This window comes from Oryctolagus cuniculus, chromosome 14 (assembly GCF_964237555.1).
Source record: "Oryctolagus cuniculus chromosome 14, mOryCun1.1, whole genome shotgun sequence".
In the NCBI taxonomy this organism is placed as follows: domain Eukaryota; kingdom Metazoa; phylum Chordata; class Mammalia; order Lagomorpha; family Leporidae; genus Oryctolagus; species Oryctolagus cuniculus.
Genome location: NC_091445.1, coordinates 62,848,469 through 62,874,473, shown reverse-complemented (window position 1 = coordinate 62,874,473; position 26,005 = coordinate 62,848,469). Strand labels below are relative to the sequence as shown.

At 43.1% G+C, this 26,005-nt stretch overlaps 1 protein-coding gene across 1 annotated transcript in view; it reads right to left on the bottom strand.

Annotated features, from left to right (window-relative positions):
• WDR70 (WD repeat domain 70) overlaps positions 1 to 26,005 on the bottom strand; it is a 313,385-nt gene that overhangs the window by 272,842 nt on the left and 14,538 nt on the right. Inside the window, exons 4-5 of the mRNA XM_002713983.5 lie at positions 17,370 to 17,490; positions 10,215 to 10,416 (exon numbers count right to left, since the gene is read on the bottom strand). Of these exons, the coding sequence (XP_002714029.2) occupies positions 10,215 to 10,416; positions 17,370 to 17,490 (323 nt within the window). The remainder of the gene's footprint in view (positions 1 to 10,214; positions 10,417 to 17,369; positions 17,491 to 26,005) is intronic.

Sequence of the window (26,005 nt, the reverse complement as noted above, 5' to 3'; positions counted from 1 at the left end):
TCCTTTCAGAGAAAATAAGTTAGATTCTGAATAATGACAAGGTTCTTCCTTGATCAAGGAGACAGGACTGCCACAATGTACTCTAGAAGGGTCTTTGCTTACATAAATGGAGTGGTACTAAGTACTGGACAGCATCTAGGCTAGAGGCAAAGTATGTTGGAACACATAACACAGTCATAATCACTTTTCATAGTTTGTACAGATAGTGCATGAGGCAAGTGTGGGACTCTTAAGATGACTCTGAGAAGGACAGGTCACGACCAGTAGCAAAGAAGGGTAAAACGGCTAAGCACATGAATTCCCTAAACTTGAAGCCTGGCTCCACCATTTACTACCAGCTAGCCTTGGGGAAGTTGCTTGGCGCTTCTAAGTATCATTTTCCTTAGTTGCCAGAGGGGTAAAAGTATCCTCATTTCACAGAGGTACTGAGAGGACTAAACAAATTAATTAATCTTAAGTGCTTGGAAAACTGCTGCACTATTTATTATCTGGGTCTACATTTGAGCACATGCTATCTATCATCAAACAAAAGAGGGCTACAGATATAAAAGTACAGATTAACAATGAATTCCTAAGTTGTTGAGGCATCACTTTTTATGATAGTAAAAACCAAGACTATGCCACTAATTTGTTCACTTAATCAAAAAAAAAAATTTAATCCCTATTTATAGTGTACAAGGCAATGAGGGATGCAAGAGTGAATAAAGACTCCCTGATTTTAATCCAGATCACTGGTTAAAGGGCAAGATCACCATCTAACAGCTGCCTGGTAGGTTGTGAATCAACTTGGTAGTCTTGGTTTCATTTCAAATTCACAATTAGCTGCACTTCTCAGACGCAGAAACAAATAGCGTGAACAAAAGGTCTTCCCAAATAAGGAACAAGGTCCACAAACAAATGTAAAAAGCTCTGTTGGTGTTGTTTTTATAGGCGTGTATCAATTTGGTACCTTAAAAATATAACATTCAGCCGGCACCTTGGCTCACTAAGCTAATCCTCCGCCTTGCGGCGCCGGCACACCGGGTTCTAGTCCCAGTCGGGGCGCCGGATTCTGTCCCGGTTGCCCCTTTTCCAGGCCAGCTCTCTGCTGTGACCCGGGAGGGCAGTGGAGGATGGCCCAAGTGCTTGGGCCCCTGCACCCACATGGGAGACCAGGAGAAGCACCTGGCTCCTGCCTTCGGATCAGCGCAGTGCGCCGGCCGCAGCGCGCCGGCCACGGCGGCCATTGGAGGGTGAACCAACGGCAAAGGAAGACCTTTCTCTCTGTCTTTCTCTCTCACTGTCCACTCTGCCTGTCAAAAAAAAAAAAATATATATATATATATATAAAACATTCATTCAGATGCAAAGGTTATCATCATGAAAACAGAAAGTACCTAATTCTACTAACAGACAAATGAGATCAATGTTGGCAAATATCCATGATTTTAAAAGCACTTTTCTGAAATATAAGATTAAAACATTAAAAAATCCTTTGCAAGACAACACAGACAAATCTTCCACTTTCACACATGTAAATAGAAAGGGTGAAAGATCCAGGGGGTTGTTTTGCTTTTGAATACTGTGTTTACATCTACTAAGCCGAAAAACTGATGCATCTGTTTCTGTGGCTTTTTTCATTAACATTTGGAGGACTGCATAAAATAATTGTGTGAGTCTTTCTCTTGTTTTTTTTTTTTTTAAGATTTATTTTACTTATTTGAAAGGCATAGTTACAGAGAAAAAGAGGGAGCCAGAGAGAGCCAGAGAAAGAGATCTTCTATCCAGTGGTTTGCTCCCTAAATGGCCACAATGTCAAGGGCTGAATCAGACTCAACTGAGGAGCCAGGAACTTTTTCCAGAAAGTGAAGGAGCCAAACACGAACAGGTCCCTTCTTTTATCTCTAATTAATAATACCTTGAGGCCAGTACTATGGTGCAGCAGGTAAGGATGCCACCTGCAATGCCAGCACCCAATATGGGTGCAAGTTCAGTCTTGGCTGTTCCACTTATAATCCAGCTCCCAGCTAATGGCCTGGGGAAAGCAGAAGATGGCCCAAGTGTTTGGGCTCCTGCCACCACGTGGGAGACCAGGATGGAGCTCATGGCTTCAGCATGGCCTAGTGCAGGCTATCGCAGCCACCTGCGGAGTGAATCAGTGGATGAGCAATCCCTACCTCCTTTCTCTCTTCCTCTCTCTCTCTCTCTCTGTAAGCTCCTGACTTTCAAAAATAAATAAAACTTTTTTAAAAAAGAATACTTTCTAATCTGAAAGGCAGAAACAAAATAAGATCAATAAACAAAGCTGAGGCAGGTGCTTAACCTGCCAGTTAAGATGCAGGCTGAGGGGCTGGTATTGTGGCGTAGCAGGTAAAGCTACTGTCTGCAGTGCTGGCATCCATCTGGGAGCCCATTCAAGCCCAAGCTGCTCCACTTCTGATCCAGCTCCCTGATAATGTGCCTGGAAAAGCAGCTAGAGATGGCCCAAATGCTTTAGTGCCTGCACCCACGTGAAAGACCTGGAAGAAGTTCCAAGCTCCTGGCTTTGGACTGGCTCAGCTCCAGCCATTGCAACCATTTAGGAAGTAAACCAAAGGATGGAAGGCATTTATTTCTCTTTCTCTTTCTCTCTCTCTCTCTCTCTCTCTCTCTCTCTCTCTCACTCTGCCTCTCAAATAAATAATCTTTAAAGAAAAAAAAAAATGTAGGCTGAGATGTCAATGAAGTACCTGAGTTTCATAGCCAGCTCTAATCCTGATTCTAGCTTCCTACTAATGCAGGCCCTGGAAGGCAGAGGTGATGGCTTAGGTAGTTTAGTAGTTGAATCTCTGTTGCCCATGGGGGAGACCTGGATTGAGATCTAACCCTGACTGTTGTAGGATATTTAGGGAGTGACCCAGTACATGAGAACTTGCTCTTTCTGCCCCTGTCTCCCTCTCTCTCTCTCTGCCTCTCTAATTAAAAGTAAGATAGGGGGCCAGCGCTGTGGCGCAGCAGAATAAAGCCCTGGCCTGAAGTGCCAGCATCCCATATAGGTGCCAGTTTGAGTCCCAACTGCTCCACTTCTGATCCAGCTGTCTGTTATGGCCTGGGATAGCAGTGGAAGATGGCCCAAGTCCTTGGGCCCCTGCACCCACGTGGGAGACCCGGAGGAAGCTCCTAGCTCCTGGCTCCTCGCTTCAGATCGGTGCAGCTCCAGCTGTTGTGGCCATCTGGGGAGTGAGCCAATGGAGAGAAGACCTCTCCCTCTGTCTCTACCTCTCTCCGTAACTCTGTCTTTCAAATAAATAAATCTTAAAAAAAAAAAAAAAAAAAAAAAAAAAGATAAATAGAAAGAGACAGACAAGCAGAGGTGGGCATTATAATGCTATGGGTTTTGTCAACACTTGGGATGCCCATATCCCATATCATTTACTTCTAATTCAGCTTCTTGATAGTGTGCTGGGGAAGCTATAGACAACAGCCCACGTACTTAGGTCTCTGTCACCCATGAAGGAGACCCAGCTGCAGAGTGAACTAGTGAACGGACAATCTCCTTCTGTCTCTGTCTCTTTTTCTCTCTACCTTCCAAATAAGCAAAACAGCCCAATAAGTTTTAAAAGTATCAAAGAGGAAAAAAAACAAGAGGAAACAAAAATTAAAGTGAATTAAGTTTAGGAAAAATGAAAAGCCTTAAGTAAAATGAAACATGAGGGAAATAGGCAAGAGATGAGGCATCTGTAGGAAGACATAAGTGATGCAACAAGAACATAAGACTCAGCCATTCTAGTTCATTGCCCAAAGGACAGACAAAATCAGAATTTATTCCTTGTCCCTGAATTTCAATTTGGTCTCACACTCTATTGTCTTTATATCCCATGCCACCCCCTAACCCTGCATTCTTCCCCAGGTTTGGAAGCCTGGCAGGCCAAAACTGAAAGACCTATATGGAGGAATTCACCTCTGCCCCCTATCCCCACACCCACCCCTAGCCAGCCTAAAAGATAAAAAAAAAAAAAAGTCAAGCCGGCGCCGCGGCTCACTAGGCTAATCCTCCGCCTAGCGGCGCCGGCACACCGGGTTCTAGTCCCGGTCGGGGCGCCGGATTCTGTGCCGGTTGCCCCTCTTCCAGGCCAGCCCTCTGCTGTGGCCAGGGAGTGCAGTGGAGGATGGCCCAGGTGCTTGGGCCCTGCACCCCATGGGAGACCAGGAAAAGCACCTGGCTCCTGGCTCCTGCCATCGGATCAGCGCGGTGCGCCGGCCGCAGCGCGCCGGCCGCGGCGGCCATTGGAGGGTGAACCAATGGCAAAAAAGGAAGACCTTTCTCTCTGTCTCTCTCTCTCACTGTCCACTCTGCCTGTCAAAAAAAAAAAAAAGTCCAGTCCCTGGGGTCTGAGCCCTCTGCCACACGTTCAGTCTGTGTGCATGCTGCCAGTTGGTCGCCCACCTCTACGGATTTATTTTCTCTGAATATATTTGGTCTGGCTGCAAATTCGTACCCTGCCTCCTCTCTGTTCTGTACCCCTTTTTTCTTATATTTGGTTCCCTGTGTGAAGAGGCACCAATCTGCACCTTACAATAAGCACCTGGACTAATAAGAGAAATGAAAGTGAAATACAAAAAAAAAAAAGTTTCTAGAACTTTACACAAGTACTGATGACAGTAACATTGCTACCATAATCTGAATGAAATTTTATATCTGCAAGATTTGTAATTCACTGTACTGCTTCTACATGATATTGACAGATGTATACCAAAGCATAATGCTGAATATTTACACGTTCAAACAACCTGCAACTGAGAAAGTTACAAACAGTCAAATAAAAGTAACCCTCATCTTCTTTGTACTTAAGATATGCTTGGTATTATCCACATAATCTAGGCCATCTTCTCCGCCACACTCTAATTACTGAGATTAGTGTCCATTCACATAGCAGATGCATAAAAAATTTATTGAACAAAATAAAAATCACTGTGCAGAGGCAGAAAAGGACCCCTGAATGGATACAAAAGCCCACCTGGCAATGGGAGCTGAAAAATGAAGGCAGCCTTCAGTTTGAGTCCTGGCTCCTCCCCTTCAGATCCAGCTCCCTGCTAATGCATCTGGAAAAGCAGTGGAAGGTGGCCCAAGTGGTTGGGTCCCTGCACCCACATAGGAAACCCGGATGAAATCCCTGGCTTCTGGCTTCAACCCGGCCCAATCCAGGCCATTGCAGCCATCTGGGGAATAAACCAACAGGTGGAAGATTTTGTCCCCCTCCCCCTCAATCTCTCTGTAACTCTTTCAAATTAATTAATTAATCAAAAAAAAAAAATGAAGAAGGCATCTTTTTGAGAATGAACTGTGGCAAGATTAGCCTGGAAATGTGAATGTATAGGCTCCTGACTTTCTAAAGGATAACTGAGAAAGCAGAAGCTAGCTTTGATTCAATGAAAGGTTTGGAGGGAAGCAAGTAATCATGACCACAGCCAAGGATGGCCATTCATTCAACAAATATTTCTTGAGTGCCACTGGGAATTCAGAAGTAAAAGAGACAATGTGACTATCCTAGGAAACTTACATTCTTGTGAGGAGAAAGACAATCAACCAATTATGTTGATCATGGTCAGACAGTACCAAGTACCACAAAGCACCACCAGGAAAAGCAATGTGATGGGTGGGGGGTTATTGGATAAGGTGGTCAGAGAAGTTAAAGTTTGACCAATGATCCCAGTAGAGTGTAAACAACTGGAAACAAGAGCAGCTGTTCAAAGAAAAGCAGAAAAGTCAGCAAGGCCAGAGAAAGAGAGCAGAAGGGGATCAAGTTGGTGGGACTTGCAGAAGCCAAGTCATGCAGGACCGTAGAGGCCAGGAAGGCAAGGATCTTGTATTTCTTAACATTGTGATAGGAAGAAACCAGAGGATTTAGAGCCAAGAAGCAACAAGACCCGACATGCATTTTTAAAAGTTTGGGTTACTCTGATGAGCAGAGAAACAAACCTTTTTTGACTTAACAAATATAAATCTTAAATTATGAAGAGCCTGTCCTTAATATTCATACCATTAAAACTTGTCCTATACAAGGATCTTATCCAAGAAGATTTAAGAAAAGAAACTTTAAATGTTATTTGTCATAACACTGTCAAACAACAAAAGGTTTTAAAATTATCCCAACATTAATCTGAACCTCAAACTCACTTGTTTCAATTTGTAGAAGGCATTATTTATAAAAGTTTTTTTTCCCTTTCACTATGGACAAGGGAGGGTTGTGGAAAAAATGGATTCTTGCCAAAATGTTTCTATTGCCCCCTAGTGCCCATTCTAAAGAACGATGACCTTCACATATTAGCAGTTTGGAAATGCTATGAAACAAATCACTGGATTTTGGAAAAGAGCCTCTAGCATCCTCTGCTGACAAAATCTTGCAGGTGTAATTAAATTGCTCTGTTTTAAAGAGCATTAATTCTCCACTAAAGTTAATACCATTAAGCTTCTACACACTATTCTTCTACACACTATTTTTTTTTTTTAGCTTTTCTTCCCAGTCAGCTTCAATCAAATTAAAATTGATCATTATTCAAACACTGGTAATAATGATGAGAAAGATTAAAAGAGCAATTTTGAGTGTTTAGTATCCGACAATCCCAGGGTTAACTGTTTACATGATTCATCTCATTGCTATCAACTCCTATGAACTAAAAGAGATTTTTATTCCACTTTTAATTCTTCAAATTTTCCCTACATTTGAGGGAAGGAGACTGACTGATACAGGTGGTTGGCAAAGATCAAGGCCAAGAGGATGAGAGACCTCAGACTAAAAGACAGAGCAGCACAGTGGTGGCCCAAACTTGGACTCTCTCCTGTAGAACGTGCCAGCCAGAGTGTCAGACAAAGTTCATGAAAAACAGGTGCTCACAACTAAAAAGCCACTGTTACATCTAGCCTTTAGTTACAGTCATAAAAATACAACTTTTGATTTTCTGTAGCAATGGGAAACAGGATAGCAAGGATAATGAAAATCTTAAATAATCCCAAAGTCTCTACTTTATGAGTTACAATCCTCTTTACTCAAAACTATATATATACATAAATATATATACATACAAAATATATATATACATATATATATTGAGTATATATAAATATGGAATAGATACTTGGCCTATCAGCTGTTTGGAATGCCCATCTCCCACATTAGAGTGCCTGGGTTTGAGTTTCCATTCTCAATTCTAGCTTCCTGCTAACGTGCAACATGGGAGACAGGAGGGGATGGCTCAAGTAGTTGGGTCTTGCTGCTACTCATACAGGAGACTCTGGATTGAGATACCAATCCCCAACATTGTTGTAGGCATTTGGGGAGTGAACTAGCAGTTGGGGAGCTTTCTTTCTCTCTCTCACTCTTGCTCTCTGCCTCTCAGATAAATTAAAGAAACAAATTTTTTAAAGAATTAGAATCATAAAAAATTAGAATCATGAACAAGCAACAAGAATGGTTAAAAAATAATTTTCACCTTTCTATGACCCCTTGAATCTAAATTTTTGTTACTTATATAATTCCATGAAAAATAACAAACTTTCAAATTCTATTTGCAAGAACAATTTTATTACTAATGCAGGTGAATAAAATAGAATGAAGGAAAAGTAAAGTATGTCATCAAAAGAAATTATGGTGCACATTAAAACTTCCAACCCAATGACTTCTACAGCAACATTATATACAATTAGCAACCAGTAACTGAAGTAAAATGCATATAAAAATTAATCACAGTTGGGTAGTATAGTGTATCATGTATCTACTAACAGGTACTCTGGGAATTTTCCTTCTAATTCTAGGGCCATCATGTTTAGGGGCAGGTGCTTGGCAGAAAAGGTAGGACACCACTTGGGATGCCTGCATATTAGAGTGCCTGGGTTCAAACCCTGGCTCTGCTTCCAATTCCAGCCTTCCTGCTAATGCACCCTAGGAGACACCAGATGATTATACAAGTACTTTGTACCCTGTTACCCACATGAGAGACCTGAATTGAGTTCCAGACTGTGCCTTCACTTAGCCCACCCCAGCTGTTAGACATTTGTGGAATAAGCTAGCAGATGGAAGGAAGATTTCTGTTTGTCTCTCTTTCAAGTAAGTAATAAATTTTCAAAAATAAAATTAAACAAAAAAAAAAAAAAAAAAAAAAAACAATGTTGGGAGCCAGCCTGGGAAAGCAGTAGAAGATGGCCAAAGTGCTTAGACCCCTGTACTCACATGGGAAACCCTGAGGAAGCTCCTGGCTCCTGCGTTTGGTTTGACCCAGCTCTGGCTATTTCAGCCATTTGGGAGTCAACCAGCAGATGGAAGACCTCTCTCTCCCTCCCTCCCTCCTTCCCTCTCTCTCTCTCTCTCTCCCTCCCTCCCCCCTCCACGTCTGAAACTCTGTCTCTCAAGCAAATAAATAAATCTTATCTTAAAACAAAAAAAAAATCTGATGTTTAAAAAGAGTTTTGACTTTTTATTTTTTTTTAGAAGGAAGTACAAGGAACTAAATGGGCAATAGAAACGCCCTACCGCAGGGCTCACATTGTGGCACAGCAGGTTAAGCCACCACCTGCAATGCCACCACCCCATATGGATACCAATTCAAGTCCCAGCTGCTCCACTTGCAATCCTGCTAATGGCCTGCGAAAGCAGCGTAACAGGGTCCCAATACCTGGGTCCTGCCAATCTTGTGGGAGGCCAAGAAGAAGCTCCTGACTCCTGGCTTTGGCTGTCTCAGTCCCAGCCATTGCAGCCAACTGAAGAGTGAAGCAGCAGATGCAAGATCTCTCCCTCTCTCTTTCAAATAAATAAATACTCTGTTTTTCCAAAATTTTATTCATTTATTTGAGAGGCAGAGTTACAGACAGTGAATGTTATAGAATCAGAGTATAAAAAAATGTACAAGAAAAGAAAGCTCATCATGTGAAGGTTGCCATGCTAATGTGAAAATGCAATAGACTTCTAAAAAAAAAATGTACAAGTGTATATGCTTCTCAAACACAGATACTGTTCTTCCTCCACATGTTCACTATGCCAGTGTAAGTAGTGAGTGTGATAACACAACACGAAACTGGTTACTGAATCAGCTATGAGCTTAGATGGTCTGGACAATACATAGTCAAGAAATGCTGAATGCTTAAATAACTGAAAGGGTGTTAGGTTTCACCTAATGGGGGGAGGAGGGGCTGGGAATCTCAGGCCACAGTCATGAGAGGATGGAATAGGGTTTCTAGAGTTGATAGGTTTGCCATATAGACAGGCCAACCGTTCTTTCTTCCTGCAAAATGGCACTGTCGCAACATAGCTGGCCTTCCCCACCCCTGGGTCTCACTTCCTCTACCACATCTACTCTATCTCCTACCCTCACCCAGTAAGACCCATTAGCAGGTTTCCCCTTATGGCAAATTTGCATAATGATTCACTGTCTTTTTCCCTAAAACCAAATCAGCAGCAAACCCATATGGTTTTTCACTTTTTTTTTTATTATTTTTTTGACAGGCAGAGTTAGAGTGAGAGACAGAGAAAGGTCTTCCTTCCGTTGGCTCACCCTCCTAATGGCCGCTACAGCCATCGTGCTGTGTCTATCGGAAGCCAGGAGCCAGGTGCTTCCTCCTAGTCTCTCATGCAGGTGCAGGGCCCAAGCACTTGGGCCATCCTCCACTGCACTCCCTGGCCACAGCAGAGAACTGGACTGGAAGAGGGGCAACCGCGACAGAACCGGCGCCCCAACCGGGACTAGAACCCGGTGTGCCGGCACCGCAGGTAGAGGATTAGCCTAGTGAGCCATGGCACCAGCTGGTTTTTCACTTTTTAAATTTGTTTTCACTCATAAATATGGTTTAGCATGGCAGTGATCTCTTGGCAGCTTTCAAGATACTTCTCTAAAGAACTCTTTTAAAAAATATTTATTTATTTATTTATTTGAAAGGCAGAGTTCCAGAGAGGCAGAGGCAGAGACAGAGAGAGAGAAAGGTCTCCCATCCACTGACTTCACTCCCCAGATAGCCACAATGGCTGAAGCTGCATCAATCTGAAGTCAGGAGCTTCTTCTAGTTCTCCCTCATGGGTGCAGGGGCCCAAGAAGCCATTTTTCTACTGCTTTCCCAGGCCATAGCAGAGAGCTGGATCGTCAGTAGAACAGCCAGGACTAAAACCAGCACCCATAGGGGATGCCAGCTCTGCAGGCAGTGGCTTTATCTGCCACACCACAGAGTCAACCCCTTTAAAGAACTCTTAAATTACCACTGAAACACTTACTTCCTCTTCATCTTCTCCTTCATCATCATCATCATCATCATCTTCTTCTTCATCATCATTAAGAGGTGGAGGTAAAGGACCCAGAATATCTGCCTCCATTAGCTGATCTGGTTCCCCTACCATTTTAGGAGGCAAAGGAGGACCAATTAACTCATCATCAGAAGAATCTGAACTCTCTTCACTTCCACTGCTGCTTGTGTCCCTGAAAATATAGAAACAAACTCTTTTACCTCTGCTGCAATGGAAAACACTCTGGAGAAAGTACTGATTTCTTAGGAAATCCTGCCTCTCCTTTTAACAACTGAGTTTTTAATGTTTTCAAAGATTACTGTGTATTTCAAAGATTAAAACATCTCAAGGATAAAATGTTTACCTCAAATACTATTTTATGTTAAATAGTTTTTAAAACTTACCTATTTTACTCAAACATAGACAAAGATACAGATAGCAGTACTTACACATTACAGGGGCAGGCGTTGGGACACAGCAGATGAAGTTACCACTTACAAACTGGTTATCCCACATCAGAGCACCAGCCCTAGTCCCACCTGCTCTGCGTCCAGCTGATATGCCTGGGAAGCAGATGACAGATTATGGATGTGGGTCCCTACAACCCTTGTGGGAGGCCAGGATGGAGTTTCTCACTCCTAGCATTGGCCTGGGCCACACCTGGCTGTTACAGCCATTTGGGGAGTGAACCAGCAGGTAGATGATATCTATCTATCTATCTATCTATCTATCTCTCCCCCTCCCTGCAGCCACCCCATTTCTCCCTCTCTGTCACTCTACATTTCAAATAAATAAACCTTTTTAAGATGTTTTTAAATTTTATTTAATGTATACAAATTTCGTGTAATTCTTCCATACAGATTCAGGAACACAATGATACTTCCCATCCTATTCTTCCTCTTGTCCACGCTCCCACCCTCTTCCTCCTCCCTCTCCTATTCCAACTCTTTAATTTTTATAAAGACCTATTTTTCAGTTTACTTTTTTTTGAGGGGTTACATTTTACTGCAAACCTTTCAGTTCACTTTATACTCCTAAGATTAACCCTACTCTAAGTAAAGAATTCAACAAATAGCATGAAGAAAAAAAAACAGTTCCTCAACAGTAAAGACAAAGGCTGAAAATGATCACCAAAGATTGACTGATTGATTGATTGATTGATTTGAAAGGCAGAGTTACAAACAGAGATGGAGAGACAGAGAGAGAGATCTTCCAGCTCCTGGTTGACACCCCAACTGGCCGCATCAGCCAGGACTGGGCCAAGTTAAAACCAGGAGTCTGGGTCTCCCACCCGGGTGCAGGTGCCCAAGCACTTGGCCATCTGCTGCTGCTTTCCCAGGTGCAATAGCAGGGAGCTGGATTGGAAGTAGAGCAGCCAGGATTCAAACCATCACCCATATAGGATGCCAGTGCTGCAGGCAGAGGCTTAACCTTCTACTACACAGTGCTGACTCTTAAGATTTATTTATGAGATACCAGTGCTGCAGGCAGTGGTTTAACCCAATGTGCCACAGCACCGGCTCCAATTTTTTATTTTTAAATCACACATTAGAGGCTGACTAGTTCATTATTATTTATAAAGAAGAGAGAGAAAAACAGAATGTGGGGGCCGGCGCCGTGGCTCAGTAGGCTAATCCTCCACCTAGCGGCGCCAGCACACCGGGTTCTAGTCCCGGTCGGGGTGCCAGATTCTTTCCTGGTTGCCCCTCTTCCAGGCCAGCTCTCTGCTGTGCCCCAGGAAGGCAGTGGAGGATGGCCCAAGTGCTTGGGTCCTGCACCCCATGGGAGACCAGGATAAGCACCTGGCTCCTGCCTTCGGATCAGCGCGGTGTGCCGGCTGCAGCGCGCCAGCCGCATCGGCCATTGGAAGGTGAACCAACGGCAAAAGGGAGACCTTTCTCTCTGTCTCTCTCTCTCTCACTATCCACTCTGCCTGTCAAAAAAAAAAAAAAAAAAAAAAAAAAAAAAAAAAAAAAAAAAAAAAACCAGAATGTGGAAGAAAAACTCTAAAATACTATCTCCATAACAATAAAAACCACTGAAATAACCAATGCCTCCATTAACATTAATTAAATCCAAAGACTGCCACAGGAGTAAACAAAGCCAGCTACGTACACAAACTAATATTACTCCCAAAATGTTTCAATGAATTCCTTTTTTTCCCCCAGATTTATTTCTTTGAGCAGTAAAGAGAGAGGGTGAGACAGAGAGAGAAAGAGTTTCTTTATTCACTGGTACACTTCTCAAATGGCTGCAATGGCTAGGACTGGGCCAGACCAAAAGCCAGAAGCCCAGAACTCCAAGTCTCCCATGTTGATGGCAGGAGCCCAAGCACCCAGGCCACGTTCCACTGCTTCCCCAGAACCATTAGTTGGGAGATGGATTGGAAGCCAAGCAACCAGGATTCAAACTGGCACTCCACTGTACCACAAAGCCAGCCCTTCAAGATAATTTCAGAAATTATTTCTCACTACTAATTCAAATTTGAATAAATTAAATGTAGCATTCCTGGAGTCCAAAAATATCTTACTCTCTAGGTCTTGTCTTACCAATTTCCAACCATTTTCCGATCCAAGGACTAATATACTCTCATTTAAGATCTCTATCAGGGAACAGCACCATGACACAACGGGTAAAGCAGCTAACTGCAGTGCCGGCATCCCATATGGGCACTCCTGACTTTGGATCGGCGCAGCTCCGGCCATTGCAGCCAACTGGGAAGTGAACCAGTGGATGGAAGAACTCTCTCTCTCTCTGGCTCTCTGTAACTCTGCCTTTCAAATAAATAAATAAATCTTTAAAAAAAGAAAAAAAAAAGATCTCTACCAAACACTGCCAGGCTTTCTGAGACCGATCATTATCCACCATCCCTCTTCCCCATAGACTGTTAATGGTCTCTTTGTTACAATTCAGGTTTCCTCAAATATCATCTCTAGGAGCCCTCAGGGAACACCTTTTTTAAACTTTCACACTCACTGCATTAGTCACCATTACCTTAATTATCTCACTTGGTTACTGCACACACCCTAAATTATCTTACTTGATTAGCTGTGCTTAAAATACTTTAAGGCTGGCGCCTCGGCTCACTTGGCTAATCCTCCACCTGCAACGCCAGCACCCTGGGTTCTAGTCCCGGTTGGGGTGCCAAACTCTGTCCCGGTTGCTCCTCTTCCAGGCCAGCTCTCTGCTGTGGCCCGGGAAGACAGTGGAGGATGGCCCAAGTACCTTGGCCCTGCACCCTATGGGAGACCAGGAGAAGCACCTGGCTCCTGCCTTCGGATCAGCGCAGTGCGCCGGCCATTGGAGGGTGAACCAATGGCAAAGGAAGACCTTTCTCTCTGTCTCTCTCTCTCACTGTCCACTGTGCCTGTCAAAAAAAAAAAAAAAAAAATACTTTTACCAGAATACAAACTCAGTGAAAAGAGATATCTCATCTAATTTGCCTACTACTGTAGCCCCACTGGCTAAAAGAGTACCTAACACACCAGATGTTCAATAAATAATAGCTGAGAAGATAGAATAAATTTATATGAACCTATTTACAGTCCCAAATTTTCTCCCTTGTGAGTAAAGCACAAGTTTTCCAGTATAGTGGTTGAGAAGTCCCAGACTTCTTTAACGCAAAATCATTCAAATCACTGAGAACTATAACCTGAAATGCTGATCCTTAGCAACCAAGCTAAGTTAAGTGAGTTAACTAGCTCAGATGTTAAGAACTAAACAGAGAACTAAATGGATCCACGCTGATTTCATGGCTGATTACCGAGGCCCAACACCCAAATAAAAATATGCATGGGGCCGGCGCCATGGCTCACTAGGCTAATCCTCCACCTGTGGCACAGGCACCCAGGGTTCTAGTCCCGGTTGAGGCGCTGGATTCTGTCCCAGTTGCTCCTCTTCCAGTCCAGCTCTCTACTGTGGCCCGGGAAGGCAGTGGAGGATGGCCCAAGTGCTTGGGCCCCACACCTGCATAGGAGACCAGGAGAAGCTCCCGGCTCCTGGCTTCGGACCCGCACAGTGCACCGGCAGCAATACACCAGCCATGGCGGCCATTTGGGAGGTGAACCAACGGAAAAGGAAGACCTACCTTTCTGTCTCTCTCTGTCTCACTGTCTAACTCTGCCTGTCAAAAACAAACAAACAAAAATCTGCATGGATGTGATCATTTCTGTGTAACTTCTAACTCCATCTCTGAATTTGCTTCTAATGTACAAAGGCAAAAAACAAAGAATTTTTAAACATATTTTCGATATTCTGAAAAACAAAGTCCATAATATGTCCAAAAATGTCCCTGAAAGAAAAAAATACATTCCATTTTAAAAATATTCTTTGGGGCCAGTGTAGTGGCAGAACAGGTTAAGCTACTGCTTCTGACACCAAAATCCCATTTCAGAGTGCAGGTTTGATTCCTGGCTTCCAATCTAGCTCCTTGCTAATGTGCCAGGGAAGGCATCAGGGATGGTCCAAGTACTTGGGCCCTGCCATCCATGTGGGAGACATGGATAGAGCTGCTGGCTTTGGCCTTGCCCAGAGCTGGCTGCTGTGGCCATCTGAAAAGTGAACCAGAGGTAGACATTTCTCTTTATCTCTCCCTTTCTCTATTGCTCTGCCTTTCAAATAAATAAATCCATTTTTAAAAATTCTAAAAATATGCTTTGATTCCGAATGGTGCCAAACTATACACTAGAGACTGAGAAACAGTAGGTATCGGATGAGAAGGTAGTTAAAAGTCAAACCCGGGGCCAGCGCTGTGGTATAGCAGGTAAAGCCACTGACTGAAGTGCAGGCATCCCATATGGGCACCCTTTAAGTCCCGACTGCTCCACTTCTGATCCAGCTCTCTGCTATGGCCTGGGAAAGCAGTGGAAGATGACCCAAGTCCTTTCACCCTGCACCCGCGTGGGAAACCCAGAAGAAGCTCCTGGCTCCGGATCAGTGCAGCTCCGGCCATTGCGACCATTTAGGGGAGTGAACCAGAGGATGGAAGACCTCTCTCTCTGCCTCGCCTTCTCTCTCTGCATAACTCTTTCAAATAAATAAATAAATCTTTTTTTAAAAAAAGTTAAACCCTATTTTTTTCCTCAGAAGACTTCTTTTTTTTTTTTTTTTTTTTTTTGACAGGCAGAGTAGACAGTGAGAGAGAGAGACAGAGAGAAAGGTCTTCCTTTTCCGTTGGTTCACCCCCCAATGGCCGCTGCGGCCGGCACACTGCGCTGATCCGAAGGCAGGAGCCAGGTGCTTCTCCTGGTCTCCCATAGGGTGCAGGGCCAAGGTACTTGGGCCATCCTCCACTGTCTTCCCGGGCCACAGCAGAGAGCTGGCCTGGAAGAGGAGCAACCAGGACAGAATCCGGTGCTCCGACCTGGACTAGAACCCAGTGTGCCGGCGCTGCAGGCAGAGGATTAGCCTAGTGAGCCGCGGCGCCAGCTCCCCAGAAGACTTTTAAAAGATATTTTTACAAAGTATTAAATAATATCAATATTTGTACAATTTAAATTTAGGAACTAATTTATAAGCAAAAGTCACTTTCTGACTATAAATTTCTTGAAATACAAATGCCTACCTTAAAATTTAAATAACATCAATACTTCTTTCATATCCTCAAGTTTTACTGCACAGGAAACAGGACACACTTCTCTATGTATTCAATCTTTGAATGGCAACTAACATAAACTTCTCTGAAGCAAATAAAAGTTACAGCCACTTGAGGAGTGAACCAGCAAATGAAAGATAGATATCTCTTGGTCTTCTCTGTATAACTGTCTTTCAAGTAAATAAATAAATCTTTTAAAAATAAGGCTAATCTTCCGCCTTCGGTGCCGGCACACTGGGTTCTAGTCCAGGTCGGGGTGCCGGATTCTGTCCCAGTTGCCCCTCTTCCAGGCCAGCTCTCTGCTGTGGCCAGGGAGTGCAGTGGAGGATGGCCCAAGTGCTTGGGCCGTGCATCCCATGGGAGACCAGGATAAGCACCTAGCTCCTGCCATCGGATCAGTGTGGTGCGCCGGCCACAGCGCGCCGGCCACGGCAGCCATTGGAGGATGAACCAACGGCAAAAAGGAAGACCTTTCTCTCTGTCTCTCTCTCTCACTATCCACTCTGCCTGTCAAAAAAAAAAAAAAAAAAAAGATTCTGCTCGGGGCTGATGGTGTGGCCTAATGGATGAAGCCGCTGGCTATGGTGGCAGCATCCCACATAGGCATTAGTTTGAGTCCTAGCTACTCCACTTCCAATCCAGCTCTCTGCTATGGCCTGGGAAAGCAGTAGAACTGCACCCACATGGGAGACCCGGGGGAAGCTCCTGGCTCCTGACTTCAGATCGCCCCAGCTCTGGCTGTTACGATCATTTAGGGAGTGAACTGGTGGATGGAGAACCTCTTTCTGTCTCTCTGCTTCTGTGTAACTCTTTCAAATAATAAATAAATAAATCTTCAAAAATAAATATTCTGCTCAAAAGCCTGCATTCAGACACTAAAGATCCACACTAGAGAACAGGTGAGTAAAAAATGAAATTATACAAGTGGCATTTTCTGTATTTAGCTTTGCTGAAGATCTTTTTTTTCCTACCAAAAATAGAAGAATGTTAATTCAACAGTAGACATTATATTTGACCAATGATTAGTCTATAAAACCAAGCTGATAAAAAATATATTTAGACACTGGGTTTCTTATATTTTATCCATATTTGATATCTATAATTTGGTTCTTTAAAGTTAATAGTTACACAGTATTATAGCCCATTTTAAAGTAATTGTAGCAGCTGCTTTTTCCTACAACTCAGTAAACTTTATAATGTGTCTCGAATCATTTTCTTTTTTAAAACATATTTCAATAAGAGCCTACTAAAAAAGGTTATAATATATGCAAAATGTTTGAAAGATGAACAAAAGATACAAATGCCAAATTAAGCATGAAAAAATATGCAAAGCTGTCAACAACTCTCTAACTGTATATGGTTGTTCCATCATCATCAAACAGACTTCAACAGTATTATCTAGGATATTTTTTGAAATTCCATTCACAAAATAACAGGCCTTTTTAATGTCCCAGGGATACACAATTGCCTAAAAGAAATCACTCAACTTTATACTATCAGGAATACCTAGAAAAAGATATTTTAATAAAAGCCTTTTAAGAAAAATCTGGTACCTAGAAGATTGTTTTGAGCAATCTCTGACCACATTGGAGCCTGAAGATGTCGGTTCAATGTCTTCATTTTGTCTTCTTAATTCTTTCTCTCTGTTCATTTCTTCCTCTTTTTCTCTTGCTTCTGAAAAGATAAAAAACTTTAACAGTTAGAATTCAAAATCTGTCAGTATTAGAAATGCTGAGGGGCTGGCACTGTGCCATAGTGGGTAAAGCCACCGCCTGTAGTGCTGGCATTCCATGTGGGCAACAATTCGAGTCCCGGCTGCTCTACTTCTGATCCAGCTCCCTGTTAACGCACCTGGGAAAGCAGCAGAAGACAGCCTAAGTCCTTGGGGCCCTGCACCTGCATGGAAGACGCACAATAAGCTCTTGGCTCCTGGCTTCACATCAGTGGAGCTCTGACCACTGCAGCCATCTGAGGTGTGAACCAGCAAATGGAAGACCTCCCCCGTACCCCAGCCTCTGCCTCTCTATAACTCTGCCTTTCAAGTAAATAAATTGAAAAAAAAAAAGAAATTATGAAAATTAATCTTCAGAAAGATGTAACTTATAGTGACCCCAAAAATTACCAACCTATGGTACAACCACTGTGAAAGAATACTGCAGTCCCAAAAAAAAAATACTACAGTCCCACAGAAAGTTAAACATAAGAATGACTATCTGATCCAGCAATCCCACTTCTAGGTGTATGTCCAAAAAATTGAAAGGAAGGCTTCAAAGAGATATCTGTACACTCATGTTCAAAATAGCATTATTTACAACAGCTAGAACATGGAAGCAACCAAAGTGTCCATCTAAAGAAAAATAAATAAGGGAGGTGTGGTATAGCCATACAACAGACTATTAATACAACCTTAAAAAGGAAGAAATTGTGCCATATGCTACAACCTGAATAAACTTGAAGATTACTGTGCTAAGTGAAATAGTCACAAAAAGACAAATATCATTACTACTTACATGGGGTAGCCTAGAGTAGTGAAAATCAGGGACAAACTAGAATGGTGGAATGAGGAGAGATAATAAGAAGTTTTTAATGAGTATAGAATTGAGTGTTTAACCAGATGAACAAAGTTACAAAGATAGATGGTATGTTTACTGCAGCTCAATTTACAATAGCTAAGATATGGAATCAACCCAAAGGCCCATCAAACTGAAGACTGGATAAAGAAATTACGGGATATATACACCATGGAATACTACACAGCAGTAAAAAAGGAGAGGAGAGACATGAGAGGAGAGGGGAGGGGAGGGGAAAGGAGGGGAGGGGAGGAAGGAAGGAAGGGGGAAATCCTTTGTTCAGAAGAAAATGGATGAAACTGGAATACATCATACTTAGTGAAATGAGGCAGTCCCTAAAGGACAAACACCATATGTTCTCCTTCATCTGTGATAACTAATAGACACCTAAAATGTAATCTATAGAAGTGAAATTAACACTTCAAGATGCAATGACTTGGAACAGCTCTTGTCTCCTCTGTTGAAGAACAATTATTTTTTCATACAATTTGTTGAACTTTCAGTATAGTCATATGTGTATAGTTAACTGAAAATAGATTTTAGTAAAAAATAAGAATGGGAATAGGAGGAGGAGGAAGAGGAGTGAGAGCATGGGTGGGAGGACAGATTCTGTGGGAACAATCATTATATTCCCAAAGTTATATTTATAAAAAGCATGAAGTTTGGGGGCCGGGCACTGTGGCACAGTGGGTTAATGCCCTGGCCTGAAGCGCTAGCATCCCATATGGGCGCCGGTTCGAGGCCGGGTGCTCCACTTCCTGTCCAGCTCTCTGCTATGGCCCACACCCATGTGGATGCCTGGTGGAAGAGGCTCCTGGCTCCTGGCTTCAGATCGGCACAGATCCAGCTGCTGTGGCCATCTGGGGAATGGACCATCGGATGGAAGCCCTCTCTCTCTCTCTCTCTCTCTCTCTGCCTCTCCTCTCTCTGTGTGGCTCTTTCAAATAAATAAATCTTAAAAAAAAAAAAAAAAAAAAAAAACAACATGAAGTTTATAGTCCTTAAATAAAAGATTTCTGAGGAAAAAAGAGAAGATGGATGGTAAAGTTAGTTGTACAACACTGTATACTTAAAAATAGTTAAGATGGCAAAATTCAGGGCTGGCATTGTTGCACAGCTGGTAAAGCTACCGCCTATAATGCAGGCATCCATATAGATGCTGGCTCAAGTTCCCGCTAATCCACTTCCACTCCAATTCCCTGTTATTGTGCCTGGGAAATCATTAGAAGATGGTTCAAGTACTCGAGCTCCTGAATCCACATGACAGACCCAAATTAAGCTCCTGAATCTTGGCTTTGGCCTGGCCCAGCCTTGGCCATTGTGGCCATCTGGGGAGTGAACCTGTGGATGGAGGATCTCTTTCTCTGTCTCTCCTTTTCTGTCTGTAACTCTCTCAAATAAATAAATAAATCTTTTAAAAATGGTAAAAATTTTTCTTGTACCTATTTTATTACAATAAAAAATTATCAACCTAAATGGCCAAATTGGGAGAACTGAATAAAATTATTTTCTAGCAACATAATATAAAATGCAGCCAAAAAAATGATAGAAAATACAGAAACTAGAGGAAACATTAACAGATACACTAAGCAAAACCAGGAGACGGAATGGTATGTAACCATAAATGAACAATGTAAAAAGATGATTATGTTAAAGAGAAAACATTCAAAGGTAAGATCTTACATAATTCACATTTTTTTAAGATTTTATTTATTTATTTGAGAGGTAGAGTTACAGATAGTGAGAGAGAGAAACAGAGAGAAAGGTCTTCCTTCCATTGGTTCACCCCACAAATGGCCGCTACAGGCGGAACTACGTCGATCCAAAGCCAGGAGCCAGGTGCTTCCTCCTGGTCTCCCACACAGGTGCAGGTGCCCAAGCACTTGGGCCATCCTCCACTGCTCTCTCAGGCCACAGCAGAGAGCTGGACTGGAAGAGGAGCAACCGGGACTAGAACCTGGGGTGCCGGCACCGCAGGTGGAGGATTAGCCTAGTGAGCCCCGGCGCCGGCATCATTTCTGAATTTTCTACACTGGATTTTTAGTCAGAAACCATCTACTAAAACTTTCCACCATATCAGGCTTGTAGAGTTGTTTACTTCATAAATACAAAAAAAAAAAAAAATTACCAAAAAATCTCTTTTCCTTGAAAATATCACTCAAACAACTGGGGGGAGAAGGTCACAAGAAGTTTCGAAATTATATGAATAGTTTCTCAGTGGCCACTGTCCTCAATATCTAGAGGTAATCTGTAACATTTTTTCCTTCATTTAATAAAGAGATATAAGGGCCAGCTGTAGAAGGTTAAACTTCAGGCTGCCCCGCCAGCATCCTATATGATCACCGGTTCATGTCCGAGCTGCTCCACTTCTGATCCAGCTCCCTGATAATGCACCTGGGAAAGCAGCAGAAGATAGTTCAAGTACATGGGCCCCTGGACCCATGTGGAAGACTTAAAAGAAACTTCTGGTTCCTGACTTCAGACTGGCCCACCTCCTGCCAATATGGCCAATTGGGGAGTGAACCAGTAGATGAAAGATCTCTGTCTCTCCCTTTCTCCCTCTGTAACTCAGCTTTTCAAATAAATAAATATATCTTTTTTAATAATGCAATATAATACACTGAAAATGTCCTACTTGTTGTATTCCTTACGGTCTTTTGCTGCTAGGACATTGAGGATGAGCAATGAGGAAGTTTGACATGTCTTTCATGTCACAAAATTCAGGAAGAGGTAAGGCAAATACTCTGGAGCTCTAGCTCATGTTGATTTTTCTGTGCAATGCTGCATTTTTTTTAAAGATTTATTTATTTGTTTGTTTTATTTTATTTTTATTTAATTTTTTTTTGACAGGCAGAGTGGACAGTGAGAGAGAGAGACAGAGAGAAAGGTCTTCCTTTGCCGTTGGTTCACCCTCCAATGGCCGCCGCGGCAGGCGCGCTGCGGCCGGCACACCGCGCTGATCCGATGGCAGGAGCCAGGTACTTATCCTGGTCTCCCATGGGGTGCACGGCCCAAGCACCTGGGCCATCCTCCACTGCACTCCCTGGCCACAGCAGAGAGCTGGCCTGGAAGAGGGGCAACCGAGACAGAATCCGGTGCCCGACTGGGACTAGAACCCCGTGTGCCGGCGCCGCAGGCGGAGGATTAGCCTATTGAGCTATGGTGGCGCCGGCCAGATTTATTTATTTGAAAGTCAGAGTTACACACAGAGGAGAGGCAGAGAGAGAGAGAGGTCTTCCGATAGTTCACTCCCCAATTGGCTGCAACGGCCGGAGCTGTGCCAATCCGAAGCCAGGAGCCAGGAACTTCTTCCGGGTCTCCCACCTGGGTGCAGGGGCCCAAGGACTTGGGCCATCTTCCACTACTTTCTCAAGTCATAGCAGAGAGCTGGATCGGAAGAGGAGCAGCCGGGATTAGAATCGGCACCCATACAGGATGCCGGCACTTCAGGCCAGGGCATTAACCTGCTGTGCCACAGCACCAGGCCCAATGCTGCACTCTTGACACTGGAGAAGATTAGAAAAACAGCAGAAGCATGGTGTCCAGATGTAAGACTGCGCCTGCTCAGCTCCTTACCTCACCATCTCTCAGTGACTCTTCTACAGCCTTTGGGTGAGAGTTGAGGGCATTTGTACTCTAGGATCAGCTTCTCCCTCAGGTGTTAGGGCCAATTCTGTTATTAGTCAGGAAAGGATACTGAGGGAGATATCATTAGCTGCCTATTCCACTAGCACTCCCTTGGCATTTCTTGCTAAGAAAACCACAATATTCAGGGCTAGCTTGTGGTGCAGTGGATTAAACTGCCACCTGCAATGCCAGCATCCCATATTGGAATGCCATTTCAAGTTCCAGATGCTCCACTTCCGATCTAGCTCCCTGATAATGTACCTGGGAAAGCAGCAGACAACGGCCCAGATGGAGTTCCAGGTTCCTGGCTTCAGCCTGGACCAACCCTCACCATTGCTGCCACTTGGGGAATGAACAAACAGATGGAAGATCTCTGTCTTTCCCCCCGCCCCCTGCATTTCAAACTAAATCTAAAAAAAAAAAAAAAAAAAAGTTATGACTTCTAAACAGAAATATATAGACAAAACAGCCTCCTTTCTGGCTGTGGTAATCTATGCATCCTTTGATATTTTGGGAACAGAACAGTCAGTTTAGGACAAGCCAACACCCTGAAACTGGCAAAGCAGAATGAAGGAAAAAACTTCTCTCTTCTTCACATCAGGACTCAGAAGATGAACTTCATTCTAGAATCGTCTTACAAGATTGTAAATTTTGCTTATTTGAATCATTTTTTTTAAAGATTAGCTTGATTTATTTATTTATTTTTGACAGGTAGAGTCATAGATAAAGGTCTTCCTTTCCACTGGTCCACTCCCCAAATGGCAGCCACGGCCAGCACTGCGCCGACCTGAAGCCAGGAGCCAGGTGCTTCCTCCTGGTTCTCCCATGCGGGTACAGGGGCCCAAGCACTTGGGCCATCCTCCACTGCCTTCCCAGGCCACAGCAGAGAGCTGGACTGGAAGAGGAGCAACCAGGACAGAATCCAGCGCCCATATGGGATGCCAGCGCCACAGGCGGAGGATTAACCAAGTGTGCCACAGCACCAGCCGGCCCCACTTATTTGAACCATTTAAAATCCTCTAACTTCTATGACTTTGTTGCAAGTAGCCAAATGTAACTTTTTATTTCAAATGTATCTTTTTTTTTTTTTTTTAAAGGCAGAGTGGGCAGTGAGAGAGACAGAGAGAAAGGTCTTCCTTTGCCGTTGGTTCACCCTCCAATGGCCGCCACGGCCGGCGCACCGCGCCTATCCGAAGGCAGGAGCCAGGTGCTTCTCCTGGTCTCCCATGGGGTGCACGGCCCAAGCACCTGGGCCATCCTCCACTGCACTCCCTGGCCACAGCAGAGGGCTGGCCTGGAAGAGGGGCAACCGGGACAGAATCCAGTGCCCCGACCGGGACTAGAACCTGGTGTGCCGGCGCCGCAAGGCGGAGGATTAGCCTAGTGAGCCGCGGTGCCAGCCTATTTCAAATGTATCTTAAAATCACTTAATTAACAAAAGAGCAGCTATTACAGACATGGGGGTATGCATAAGATACTATTTTAAGCACTTCTTGGGGTCTGCATTGTGGCAAAGCAGGTAAAACTGTGGCCTGCCCACCAGCATCCCATTTGGGAAACAGTTCATATTCCAGCTTTTCCACTTCCAAGCCAGCTCCCTACTATTTGCCTAGGAAAAGCAGCAGCAGATGACCCAAGTGCTTGGGGCCTGCCACTCACATGGGAGACCTAGAAGAAGCTCCTGGCTCCTGGCTCTAGCCTGGCCCATCCCTGAACATTAAGGCCATCTGGGGAGCTAAAGCAATGGATAGAACCTCTCTCTCTCTTTCCCCCTCCCTCCCTCTGTAACTCTTTCAAATAAATAAATGAACAAAAAAACAGCACTTCTTAAACTAAATCCTCAACTTTTCAGAACAACCTTGGGGGGCCCATGCTGTGGCACAGCAGGTTAAGCTGCCACCTACAGTGCCAGCATCTCATATGGGTGCCAGTTTGAGTCCCTGCTGCTCCACTTTCCATCCAGCTCTGTGCTGTGACCTGGGAAAGCAGCTGAAGACGGCCTAAGCCCTTGGGCCCCTGCACCTGTGTGGGAGACCCAGAAGTTCCCAGCTTCGGATCGGCTCAACTCCAGCAACTGTGGCCATCTGGGAAGTGAACTAGCAGATGGAAGACCTGTCTCTCTCACACACGCTCTCTCTCTGCCTCTCTATAGCTCTTTCAAATAAATAAATAAATAAATAAATAAATAAATCTTTAATAAAAAAAATAACAACCTTGGAAATAGATACTGGTATCCCTCTACATGACTGAGGAACAGAAGGCATAGAAAAGATAAGTAACTTGTGCAATTAACAGTGGTATTTAGTTACCAAGTAGTGGATTGAGGTCTGGATCCACAACTGGATATCAGATCTCCTAGACTCTAAAATTAACAAGAAGCAGCACCTACCTTAAACAGCAGTGAGCCTGCCCTCCATAAGGGCTGTAAAATTCAGGCTGTTACTGCTTGCTTACACACCAGACTATACAGAAACTCTGATCTGCTCCCTAACTAGTACTCCTTACAGATGGATATTTACTACAAATTATTGGCCTCATTCTACTAAAACATCTAACATTTTAACTTTAAAAATTTTAACTTTTGTTATACTAACAAAGACTCAATATTTTCTAATCACAGATGCTCCTGCTGTCAGCTAATGATTCATTAAAGAAAAAAAGGAAGACGTTTTAGAAAAAACAAATTTATTTTTCTCATTGCAGGTATGGATAAAAATCAAAGACAAACAGATTTCAATAGACTGTAAACTCTGAGAGCGATTACTCACTTTTACCAAATGTGGAAGAAAGTACACCGTAAGAAAAACTCTAAATATGCTATCTTTTCTTAAGAAAAGTGAATTCACTTGCTCCCTAACACCTTTTATTCTTATAAGAAACTTATTTTATGATAGTTTCCTATTTACACTTTCAAACTGTTACCAATTTCGCTAAACTGTATCTGCAAAAGCACTTCATATATGTGTACTTTCATCCAAGTTAATAATAAATATCCAAAACCATGAGGACCAAGTCACAGGAAGAATAGATTCAAAGGAAGGTAGCTCCATATTTGAAAATTTCAATCACTACAGCAATTGCTTAACCAGAAAAAAAAAAATAAAGACAAAATGTACAGGAAAAGAAAATACCAGAAATAAAATATTTTTTACCTATTAGACTGAAATCTTGCTAAATGGTTTCATTTGTTTCAATTTTTAGCAATTAACTAGTACACTAATTTCATAAAACTTTTTTTTTTTTTTGACAGGCAGAGTTAGAGAGAGAGAAAGGTCTTCCTTTCCGCTGGTTTACCCCCCAAATGGCCACTACTGCCGGCACCATGCCCATCCGAAGCCAGGAGCCAGGTGTTTCTTCCTGGTCTCCATAAAACTTCTATATTTAATTATAAACCTGCTTAATGCCAAAATACTATGAAGTAAAATATCAGATGAGAATTTTTCTACATCAGTCATTACTTCATTAAATATTCAGGTATATAACTACTACATAGTTAGCTCTGTGTTATGCACGTGAGTATAAATATGAAGAACAAAGTTTTTACCCTCAAGACATGAACAATATTATATTTATAATGTTTTTAAAGTGTTATGGAAGCACAGGCAAGAAAAAACTATGTCCAGAGGAGAAATGAAATAGTTCCTACAAAAGAAAAAAAAAAAAAAATGACTTGCCTTGCTGAATGAGGAAGAATTTAATTAGAAAAGAAAAATGCTTCAGGTAAAAGAAAGTTGTTTTTGTTTATTTTATTTGAAAGCCAGAGTGACAGATAAAGAAAATGACAGAGATTTTCCATCTGATGGTGCACCTCCCACGTGCATTCAATAGCCAGGGCTGGGCCAGGCCAAAGGCAGGAGCCAGAACTTAATCTGAATCTCCCACATGGTGGCAGGGACCCAAGTACTTGTATCATCACCTGCTGCCTCCCAGAGTGTGCATAAGCTGGCACTTGAAACTAGGCACTCCAATAGGGATGTGGGTGTTCCAAGTGG